The following is a 12,729-nucleotide window of genomic DNA, read 5'->3' on the forward strand; positions in this document are numbered from 1 at the left end:
CTGTAATGTTTACAGCCTGATTCTGAAGTTCATATTCATTGGAAAGGTGCTGCAGATATAGTTTTGGCTAAATGTACAAGATACATTGATGCAAACGATTGCATTGTTCCAATGGATGGGGACAAGGTTGGAAAAAGCAGACTCTTTTTGAGATTAAATTGTGTTTGCCAGTAATGGTTAAGAATTTGAAGCTTTCTTGGACTTGAAATGAATTTTGGATTCCATTTGTTTTATGTTATCAAAGAGTTTTAAACTATTTATCTCTTTTTTGCCTTTTATTTTGGTTAAAGGTATTTCTTTTACTTTCCTAAAAAATAATTTATATTCACTTACTTAAAAGAGGAAAGGTGATTGTTCTGTTAGTTGATTTTATATAGGTAAGATTTTTAATCAGTTAATAAAATGTATTTTGAAAAATCATAAAAATATAATGGTGCTTGAATCTTGTTTTACAGATTGTCCTTTAATGAATGATATATAGCTGTCTTCCCCTAAAGTTCCTGATGTTGAAATTTGTGTTTATCTATAGGTGATTTTATTTCAAAAAGCTATTGAAGATATGGCTGCTCGAAGTTTGCGTTGTGTTGCTATTGCTTATAGATCATACGAGGTGGAAAAAGTTCCAACTGCTGATGAAGAACTGACTAGTTGGAAAATACCTGAGGATGAGCTTGTGGTGTTAGCCATTGTTGGTTTGAAGGTATTATTCTTCATTTGTTTGATATGTATTTTTTTTTTTGATAAGTAAGAATTTTATAAAAAAAGCGCTCAAAGGGGAGCGAAACCCAAGGATACAAGAAGAACAAACCAAAAAGAGCCTCAAGCCTTCAAAGAGGCCAAAAACATAACAATCTCCTTAACAGAACGATAATCTCTCCCTGAGACCCAACAAAAGAGAGTAGAAATAATAGAAAACTTAAGCATAGAAATGGGTTTCTCCTTGCCATCAAAGTATCTTCGATTCCTCTCGAGCCAAATGCACCACCAAACACAGAGAGGGGTAGCCCTCCAAGCATCACGGATGAGCGCCCCAACAGAGACACCTCTCCAAGCCTCAATCAACCCTCTAGAGGAACAGGGCATAACCCAGGGAGCCCCAAACAACCCAATCATCAAATCCCAACAATCTCTGGCCATACTGCAATGCAACAGAAGGTGATCCACTGTCTCCTCATCACAACGACACAAGTAACAGCGATTAATAACCACCTGTATTCTCCTCCTCAAATTACCCTGGGTTAAAATCCTACCCAAGACAGACGTCCAAGCAAAAAAGGCCACCTTAAGGGGAGCCTTGGAACGCCAAATAGCCTTCCAAGGGAAAGTGCCACCCTCCCCATCAGAAAGGCACCTGAAAAAGGATCTTACATTGAAACGACCCTGAGAGTGTGGACTCCAAAGCCAACAATCAGCCTCCTCATGAGATATTACCTGACGATAGAATAACTCCAAAAAACGAGTGACCTCCTCAATTTCCCAATCCTGAAAATGCCTCCTAAACTGAACGTCCCAAATTAGTCTTTCGTTATCAAGGTGATAACAGTCAACCACCAAGGCTTGCCTGTCAGAAGCAATCCTGTAAAGCCGAGGGAAAGAAAGAGCAAGGGGAAGATCCCCACACCAAAGGTCCTCCCAAAATCTGATCCTCCTACCATCCCTGATCCTAAAGCGAACATGATTACGAAAAACGTCCCATCCCTTTCGAATGCAAGTCCAAACCCCCACACCCCTAGGACCACGCCCCTCAAGAGAACACCACCCACCACTGATTTCCCCAAACTTGCTGGCAATAACTTTCCTCCAAAGCCAAAGTCTCTTAACCCCAAATCTCCAAAGCCATTTCCCAAGAAGAGCCTTATTGAAAGGCAACAACCTTCGAATCCCTAATCCTCCACTCCGAAGGGGCCGACACGCTTGCTCCCAACGAACCAGATAATATTTGAACTCCTCTCCTCTCCCTCCCCAAAGAAAATTCCGCTGCAAACTCTCAATTCTCTCCGCCACCGAAGAAGGAATCTGAAAAAGGGAGATAAAATAGGTGGGAAGGCAAGAGAGAGTGCTCTTGATTAGAGTGACCCGCCCCCCTTTGGAAAGGTACTACTTCTTCCAACCTGCCAGTCTCTTCTCAAATCTATCCACCACCGGATCCCAACTCCCCACACATCTCAAAGGAGCACCCAGAGGCAAACCTAAATAAGAAATAGGAAATGAGCCAGTGCCACATCCGAGGATCTGAGCAAACATCTCAATATCAGGAACATCCCCGACCGGCACTAAAACACTCTTTCCAACATTCACTTTAAGCCCAAAGACGACTTGGAACCAAATCAAAACACATCTCAAATGTCTTAGCTGGGATGCATCAGCATCACAAAGAAGCAAGGTATCATCAGCAAACATCAAGTGAGAAATCTCTAACTGACTAGCGACATCTCTACCCACCCGAAAGCCTCTCAACAATCCCAGATCAACAGCCTTTTTCAACAACCTACTAAGAGCCTTCATCACAAAAAGAAAAAGGAAAGGAGAAAGCGGATCCCCCTGTCTCAAGCCCCTCGAACTAGAGAAAAACCCCGTCGGAGTTCCATTTACAAGGACAGAAAAATGCGCATTAGAGATACAAAACAGAATCCATCTTCTCCAACGCTCCCCGAAACCCATCCTCTCCATCAAGTAGATGAGGAAACTCCAACACACATGGTCGTAAGCCTTCTCAATGTCCAACTTACACAAAACACCCGGAACCCCACTACTCAGCCTGGAGTCCACACATTCACTAGCAATAAGAACCGAATCCAAAATATGACGTCCTCCCACAAAAGCATTTTGAGAATCAGAAATGACACCATCCAGAACCTTCCTCAGCCTAGTGGCTAAGACTTTGGCAAGTATCTTGTAAAAACAACCCACCAAACAAATAGGACGAAAATCCCTAACATTCAGCGCTCCTCCCTTTTTCGGAACAAGGGCAATGAAAGTGGCATTCAAGCTCTTTTCAAAAGAGCCATGAGCATGGAAAGCATGAAAAGAGCCCATCACATCATCTCGGACCACTTCCCAACACTCCAAAAGAAAACGCAAAGAAAAGCCATCTGGACCTGGGGCTTTATCCCCATTACAGTTCTTCAAAGCAGACAAAACTTCCTCTTTAGAGAAAGGGACCTCCAAAAGAGAACAATCCTCATCCGAAATAGAGTCAAAATGAAGCCCAGCCAGTAAAGGTCTCCACTCAACTGGTTCAGAGAACAAAACTGAAAAGTAATCAGCAAAACTCTTACAAATCTCATCTTCCTTGCAAAACATCTCCCTTTCCACCCGAATCCTCCCGATATGATTGCCTTGTTTGTGAACATTAGCAAGTCTATGAAAAAATTTCGTGTTGTTGTCACTTTCCTTGAGCCACAAAGCTCTAGACTTTTGCTTCCAAGAAATTTCCTCCATGACCGCAATCTCAGCAAACTCCGCCCGACACCTGTGTTACCTGGACTCGTCGTTTCCGGCGAGGGTGTCCGTGTCGACACGACACGACACCGACACGGACTCGGGATATGCGTCCGACCTTGTACGGTCAAGATCGGACACGGCCGTTGAAGAAAACCCTTGTTTCAGTGGTCGGAAATTATGGTCGGAAATTTCTGGTTTCATCGTGTTTTCAGGAAGAGTTTTGGAGAAGACGAGGGTTCTTCACGCGTTGGTTTTGTATAGAAACCTACCCTATTTGGAGCATCCCACTCACGCGTAAACTTGACACCACTCACGCGTAAACTTGACAGCCTGTCATTGTCGAGAAACGTAATAGTGTGTGTGTATATATATATATATATATATATATATATATATATATATATATATATGATTGTAGCATAAATATCTATATATGTATAATCATTTAGTGGGTTACTAGCATGTTGACCGACATAAAAAAAACAGGTGTAATTTTACATTTTTGACCTTATAATTTATGATGGAAAAATTAGAAAAGATTGGGCAGGATTCAGTTACGGGATTTCTGTTCTTTCTTCCTCTTGTGTGTGACTGTGTGTATACACATATATGGTTTTTTTTTTTTTTCGGTTTTTTTTTTGGCAAGAATAACCTAAATTATTACTCTTCTTATATTTGTAAGTTAATACAATTATGTAATTTTGTACTTATGAAAAATCTTTTCCCCAGTTTTATTTTATTTTTTGTTTTTCCCTCTATGTTTTTTCAGAGTTCGTATTGCCGGCCAACAGTGCAAGAAACACTGTGAGATCACCATTGCCCAGGGAGCATTGTAAGAGGGATTCATTGGATTCAGCCGGACTCAATATTTTAATTCTGACTTCTCACCGGAATCATTCTTATTAAACATGGAGTAGTAAAATAAACTATGAGAAATTTGAGTTCCATTGATTCCAATTTGAATCCATGATTAATTTAGTTTGATTTTGAAATTATTGAGTTCATAAAATTACAACAATGAAAAAAAAAATAAAAAAAATAAAAAAAATTATGATTTAATTGACTAAAGGGAAATAGGAATATAACTTTTTTTTTTTAAGAAAAAAGGAAATTATAGGAATTTGAAGAGTAAAAGAAGGAAAAAAAAAAAGAAAAAGGAAATAAGAAATAATTTTAGTAAATGAAGATTTTAGATATAAAGGACCATAAGTAAAAGATCAAATTATGATTTGATTGACGAAAGGGAAATAGGAATGTAACTTTTTTTTTTTAAGAAAAAAGGAAATTATAGGAATTTGAAGAGTAAAAGAAGGGAAAAAACAAAAAAAAAAAAAAAAAAAAAAAAAAGAAAAGAAAAGGAAATAAGAAATAATTTTAGTAGATGAAGATTTTAGATATAAAGGACAATAATTAAAAGATCAAATTATGATTTAATTGACCAAAGGGAAATAGGAATGTAACTTTTTTTTTTTTTTTTTTAAAAGAAAAAAGGAAATTATAGGAATTTGAAGAGTAAAAGAAGAGGAAAAAAAAAAAAAAAGGAAATAAGAAATAATTTTAGTAAATGAAGATTTTAGATATAAAGGACAATAATTAAAAGAACAAATTATGATTTAATTGACGAAAGGGAAATAGGAATGTGACCCTTTTTTTTTTAAGAAAAAAGGAAATTATAGGGATTTGAAGAGTAAAAGAAGGGGGAAAAAAAAAAAAGGAAATATGAAATAATTTTAGTAAATGAAGATTTTAGATATAAAGGATAATAATTAAAAGATCAGACTTATTTGCTTTGACTTTTCAAAATGGATGACTAATATAGGAAATCTAAAAATAATATTGTCTAAAATAATAAAAGGTTTTTCCCATAATTAAATCTCATAAATCCATTAAAAAGGGTAAATAAATACTTATGCATTTTTTATATAACTTTCATATAAAAAATATTGAAAGTAAACTAATTTCACATTAATTACTAATCATGTTTGAGGTTTATAAATATTCTAAAAAATATTATATACATTATATTTAAATTAATTAACTTTTTATCCCATATTTAAAGCTCATATCTTACACACTCACTTATTGCTAAGAAAATTATATAATTTTCTTATTACTCATTAATCATGTTTAAGGGTATAAATATCCTACAAAAAAATTTAAATTTATATTACTTAAATTTCTTTTCTATTTAAATCTCACATACCCATTTATTCGTAAGATAATTATATAAATAATTACACATTAAATTATTTATTTTGTTTACAAAAATATTAGAATAAAATCAAGTATTTAACTAAAAAAAAGCTTATATTTAAGTATTTAACTATATAATTCACATTGAATTATATTTGTCCTAATTAAACACATTGAATTAAGGAAGCTTTGGGAAAAAAATAAAAAAATTAAGGAGGTTATAATAGTATAGTAATCCTACATGACTATATAATTAAGGATAGTGATAGATGGGCCGATAATTTTGGCAGAATATACATGGCAATCCAATTAAGCAACTTTAACAATTAAAAAAAGGAAAGAAAATGAAAGGGGAAACAATATATGCATCTGCACATTCATCTTTCCCAGGCTGTCAAATTCTAGGTTAAGTATCTGATAGTTATCAAATCTCTCCCTCTTTGTTTCGTCTCTTCAAACAATATTTCTTACCTTTTGAAATTAAGAAGGCTACACTAATATAGTGATCCTATTACCTATATAACTATATAATTTAACACGTGTAATTAAAAATCTCACACTAATATAGTGATCTATATATAACTATATAATTAAACGCTTTGAATTATGGAGGCTATATATACTAGTATAGTGATTCTATATAATTATATAATTTAACACATGTAATTATATGATTTATATTTATATAATCAAACACATTGAATTAAGGAGGCTATACTATTAGTATAGTAATTCTGTATAACTATATAATTAAACACATTAAATTAAGGAGGCTATATATATATATATATATATATATATATATATATATAATGATCAATCCTATATAACTATGTAATTAAATAAGGCTTAATTTAATTACTAATTAATTATAACTATGTAGTCACTTTCATAAGAACTAGTAATTCAATACGAACTAGTAGTTCCATAGCAACTAATTACAACCTTGGGTAGTCACATCATTAAATTGGAGGCTGAGAAGATTTTTTTGCATACAATGATACAAGTTATGTACAAGTGTACAACTGACAAGGTTTTATATATTGCAAAAAATAATATATTGGAGGCGGGAGTTTCTTTTGCATTTAATGCATACAAAACAAGGGTTTGAAAAGTTGAAATCCAATGTATATGTGGCTGTGGCCCGTGGGTTCGGTGGAGTGCATGGAGATTGGAGACGGTGGAGTGTTAGACTCATTATACTCTACCAAACTCTTATTTCTCGGACACCACATCTCTCTCATTTGCCGAAAGTCAGATAGACATTGAGCTTCAACAATAATCTCATCTGCAAATACGGAAGAAGAACAGGTATATACTCAAATCAAATGGTTGGTTTTTTATTCCTCTAAGTATTTTTTGATTTCAACAATAATCTCATCTTCAAATAGGGAACAAAAACACGTTTATACTCAAATCAATTGGTTGGTTTTTATTCCTCAAACTTTGAGCTTCAACAAAAATCTCATCTACAAATAGGGAACAAGAACAGGTACATACTCAAATCTATTGGCTGGTTTTTATTCCTCAAGTATTTTTTGATTTTAAGTTTCAAAGTAATGGCCGGACTGCCAAGTTGGTGCTGCTAAGTTGTTAACATACATCTTAAGTATTTCGTATTTTCTCATTCTCTTGTTGGTGATGCTAAGTTGTTGCTCCCTTAATGCATCAGTAATGTACTAACAAATTAAAAATTACATTTAGTGTGTAGAATTATATTTTTTGCTTATGTGTACTTTGTTTATTTTTTTTATTACTTTGTATACATTCTTTATTTTCTAGATGTCTGCCAAAAGGAAAGGGAAGGCAAACCTAAGACCATCAAAAGCTCAAAGAACTGAATTTGATGACAAACCACTATGGAATCATGTGACAGTACTTAGCCTACCAACACGTGGAGGTGGAAATAGAAATTGGTGTTGCAATTATTGCAACAAAAAGGTTATAGGATCATATTCAGAAGTCAAGGGTCATTTATTGAAGATTCCTAATCAAGGGGTTGAAGCTTGCAAGTCTATAAGCAATGATGTATTTGAAGCACTAAAGAAGGAACGTGTGCAATCTGAAAGCAAAAGGGCACAACAGGAATTGAATGTGAGAAAGAAGGAAGAGTATTTATCATTGTCTGAAGGATCAGATTTATTGCAATGCAAAAAAAGAAAGAGATTAGCTCCAGGAGCTCTAAAAAATTCATTTAATGTAGCACAAAGAGATGAAGCAGATAAACAGGCTGCCCGCATGTTCTACGCATCTGCCTTATCCTTCAACTTCGCAAGGTGCCCTCACTTTAGAAAATATTCACTCACATTAGCCAATAGCAAGTTATCTGGCTATACACCTCCAACATTCGACAGATTACGAACAACATTGCTGGCCCAAGAGAAGGCACATATTAATCGAAAGCTCCAACCGATAAAAGATAGCTGGAAAAAGAAAGGCATGTCCCTTTGTTCAGATGGGTGGTCAGATAGACAAAGGAGGCCACTAATAAATGTAATGGCTGCATCAGTAGGTGGTGTTATGTTCTTGAAGGCAGTCGATGCAAGTGGCAACATAAAAGATGCTGAGTATGTAGCAAATTTGTTTATACCAGTGATCAAAGATGTGGGAGAACACAATGTTGTTTAGATCATTACTGATAATGGGAGTAACTTTAAGGCTGCTGGGGGTATAATTGAGAGTACATATCCTCACATCTTTTGGACTCCATGTGTTGTGCATTGCCTAAATTTGGCATTAAAAAGCATTTGTGAACCATCTGAAACCTCACCTCAATATACTCATTGTAAATGGATTATTGATTTGGTGAGTAGTGTTCAAAATATAAGAAATTTCATTGTTAACCATGGCATAGTACTCTCAATTTTCAATACTTACTCGGAATTGGGTTTACTAAGGATAGTGGAAACAAGATTTGCATCAAGCATAATCATGGCAAAACGTTTGAAAGAAGTGAAGGATGCACTTGAGAAGATGGTGATGGATCCAACTTGGAGAAGGCTTCTAAAAGGAGATGGAAAGTCAGCAATTGAAATCAAGGCTAGGGAAGTTAAAAAATGCATTGTGAGTGACAGTTGGTGGGATGACTTGGAATATCTCTTGGAATTTACTGAACCTATTGTTGATTTTTTGAGGTTAGCAGACACTGATGCCCCTGTTCTCCATTTGATTTATGATATGTGGGACACAATGATTGAGAAAGTTAAATTCAGAATATTTGCTCATGATAAACAAGATATGCTGACTGGCCAATCAAATTTCTTTGATGTCATTCACAATATATTGGAAACAAGATGGAATAAAAGCAACAATCCACTGCATTGTCTGGTTCATTCATTGGTTCCTAAATACTACACTGAAGCTTGGATTAGAGGTGGAAGTGATGGAGTTCCATGGCTCTCACCACATGAAGATCAAGAGGTCTCTTTGAATAGAAGTAAATGTTTCAAACAATTATTTAGCAATCAAGATGATCTTCGGAAAGTTTATATTGAATATGGAGCTTTTTCAAGTGGATCCGGTTACTTCAATGAGCCTCATGTTATTGATGCAAAATTGTATGAGGAACCAATTTCATGGTGGGCAAATCATGGTTCTTCAACACCAATGTTACAAGCTTTAGCATTCAAGCTTCTTTCACAGCCTGCATCATCATCTTGTTGTGAAATAAATTGGAGTACATATTCTCTTATTCAAAGCATCAAAAGAAATAGATTGACTACAAGTAGAGCTGAGGATTTGGTCTTTGTACATTGCAACCTCCGTCTTATGTCAAGAAAGAAGAACGAATACAAAGAAAGGCCGACAAAGTATTGGGACTTATGTAAGTTCACTAACTAACTACTTTTAAATTTTAATATCTTCAATAAACTTCTAAAAATATTCTTCTTCTGCTTAATGATTTTTTTTTTTTTTTACATCAATGTTAATTTATTTTGTTTAATAGGTGGTGATAAGTTTGATATTGATGGTAATACTCTTGGGGAACTTGCTGAACTTTCCATCAACGAGCCAGAGTTAGAGCTTATAACATTTGATGATGCATTTGAAGAAAGGCAAGAGGCTGCCTTAGGGGCTGAAGTTGAACCACTTGAAGAATTCCAACAAGGAATGATGGATTGAAGAAAAAGAAATGAAGCAGTTCAAAGATAAAAAACCATACCTTGGCTTTTGAGTTTTGATTTTTGCTTTTCTAGTTTAATTTTTTGAGTTGTTGAACTTAAATGTTGTCTTGTTTCCAAGTAGCCAACTTGTCTGTTACTCTGTTAGTAACTTAGTACTTGGTTTAGTGCTTGGTAATGCTGTAATAGTATACTTTGAATGTGTCTATGACTTTATGATATAAATTATATAATTGTAGTTTAAACTTTGAACTTTTAAAGTCTTCAATTTACTCTTAACTTAAGTTCTTAACTTCTCAAGTCTTTAACAGGTGAAAGTGAATGATATACTCATTTAGGCATTTAGGCTATTTAGCAACCAGCAGGTATGCTTCTCTATCCTTATGCTTAACAATTTAGCATATGTTTATTTTTTTTAATAAGTTCACAACATAAGATAAATTTCAATTTAATATTTCAGGTGCAAACTTGCAAAGTGCGGATTGTGCAAGTGTGATCAGTGGTGATATACTGATATGTAATTGAAGGCTAAAGTCACTAAAGTATTATGGTGCAGTGCAACTGTACAAGTGCAAGTGTGGGAATTCAGTATTCACAGAATCACAATAAAGTGATAAACCAATAAGGTACTTATAAGTTATAATTATATAATTTATATCATACTAAATTACTAATATACTGTCATGTATCATGCATTCATGTATGGTTGTATGCCTAACTGCTTATATATATGTCTTTAGACTCTTTAATACTCCAATATACTATTTTCTATGCCGTGTCCAAGTACCCGTGTTCGAGTTTTGGACACTTTTATTCCGTGTCCCCGTGTCCTATAATTTAATAGATAGATGGATCTGACCTCTAGACACGTACCCCAGTCTGACACCCGTACCCGAGTCCGGGTAACATAGCCTGACACTCCACCCTCATAAGCTTCAAGGAATCTGACAAAGATCCTTGACCCTCCAATCTATTAATGTCTGCAATATCAGAAAAAACCCGATTCTTCCTTCACGCAAGATTACCGAAAATCTCTTTGTTCCAGACTTTGAGGTCATTTTTTAAAAACCGCAGCTTACCTGTAAAGGAATGACTAGGGGTGCCAGCAACAACATACCCCACCCACCAAGATCGGACACGATCCAAAAAACCTTCAGCCCGAAGCCACATATTCTCAAACCTGAAAGGGGATCTTCTACTGCGTAACCCACCACAGTCCAACATCAAAGGAACATGGTCAGACAAAGGACGAGCTAAAGTGGTCTGGATAACATCCGAAAAGTGCTCTTCCCAATCACTCGACACCAGGAATCTGTCAAGTCTAGAGAAGGTAGGGGGAGAACGACCACTCGACCAAGTGAAGTGCCCACCCACCAAAGGCAGATCAATCAAACCAAAAACATCAATAAACTCCGAGAAAGCCTCCATCTTGACCGTCCACCTACCACCTGACGATCTCTCAAACGGAGAACGAACAATATTGAAATCCCCACCAATACACCAAGGCAAAGACCATCTCCTATGAACCTCTCCCAGCTCCGCCCAAAGCAAATGACGCACACAATTCTTAGTAGGGCCATAAATACCAGAAAAAATCCAACGAAAATCATCCTCCAATACAGAGAAAATGCAGGAAGCAGAGAAATGCCCAACCTGAGAATCCATCATAGAGACCCACCGATTATCCCACATCACAAGAACACCACCGGCAGAACCACTAACATCTAGAGCAAACCACTCCACAAATCTACCTCCCCATAAACTACGCACCAACAAATCCGTCATCGTCTCAATCTTTGTTTCTTGCAAACACACAACATGCCCACCCTCTTTACGAATCACCGCCTTCACCACTTTTCTTCTAACCGGATCATTGAGACCCTGTACATTCCAAAAAAGGATTTGTAGCTTCATAAAGAAACAACAGATTGGATAGACACATCCCTCCCTCCACCACCCTTTTCCTTACACCCTTTGTTCCTTCTCTCATAAGTGACAAGAGCCGTTGGGCTCAACACTCCCCTCTCCTCAACCTCCAACTCCCCCGGCATGCTCCCCCTACTCTCCCTACCACCCATTCTATCCAAATTCTGAGAAGACAGAACCTCCAAAAACATATTCGTCGCCTCCTCCATTCGTCCTTCAAAAGAAACTCCCAACAAAGAGCCAATTTCAATTCCTTTCTCCCTCACCCAATTGTCCTCCATAACAACCCTTCCTGAATCAGAACCAGCCCCATCCACAAAGACCTCATCCGGATGAACAACCGCCAAAGGAGCAAAGAAATCAAAATTCGTCTCATTGCCATTCCACTGACCTGACCCCCAATCCTCAAAAAAAGAGCATGACCCACCATCCCAGTCCTCAAAGATTGATGAGGGAGGAGAATGACCATCCAGTAGAGTCCTATTAACCTCAGCAGCCAAAAACCCACTCGTCCCACACTGAAAGCCTTTTAAAGCTAAATGAGTCCGCAACTCACTCAGCACCATAGTCGCTGAAGCATCATCCAAACAAATCTTCATATCACGTCCCACACAAACTGGCAAACCCCAACACCATCCTTTCGCCCGTTCTCCAAACTATCCTTCAAATTAGAGGAAAAACTCGACCCCCCTTGAGAAGGAGAAGGAGCAGAGGGAGAGAAGAAACAAGAAGGAGGTGCCTTAGAAACGACAGTGGACTTACCCGGATCCAAATCCGACTGCACAGACGTCACCCATTTCTGCTTATCCTTTTGTGTCCAACGTTTGCGAAAAGCAGGAAGACGGATCTTTTTCTTAGGAAGACGTATTCACTGCACCCGATCCCTAGCACGCCGATCCTCCTTGACTCTTCCAGAAAGTTGCAAGTCACTACCAACCGAAGCGGAAGTCAATGGCTCAAAACAATTCTTCAACTCAGGCCCATAGCAAGAAGACCCACTAACCTGCCCAGTATTCAACCCAGCTGACCCATCAAGCGAATGGGC

At 36.7% G+C, this 12,729-nt stretch overlaps 1 protein-coding gene across 1 annotated transcript in view; it reads left to right on the forward strand.

Moving 5' to 3' along the window:
- LOC132311772 (calcium-transporting ATPase 8, plasma membrane-type-like) overlaps window positions 1-12,729 on the forward strand; it is a 31,157-nt gene that overhangs the window by 5,120 nt on the left and 13,308 nt on the right. The window contains exons 7-8 of the mRNA XM_059809862.1: window positions 16-126; window positions 530-700. Of these exons, the coding sequence (XP_059665845.1) occupies window positions 16-126; window positions 530-700 (282 nt within the window). The remainder of the gene's footprint in view (window positions 1-15; window positions 127-529; window positions 701-12,729) is intronic.

The sequence above is a fragment of the Cornus florida genome, unplaced genomic scaffold, assembly GCF_030987335.1.
Source record: "Cornus florida cultivar Cherokee Brave unplaced genomic scaffold, ASM3098733v1 CherokeeBrave_3.0.0_Hap2_Chr06, whole genome shotgun sequence".
Taxonomy (NCBI): Eukaryota; Viridiplantae; Streptophyta; class Magnoliopsida; order Cornales; family Cornaceae; genus Cornus; species Cornus florida.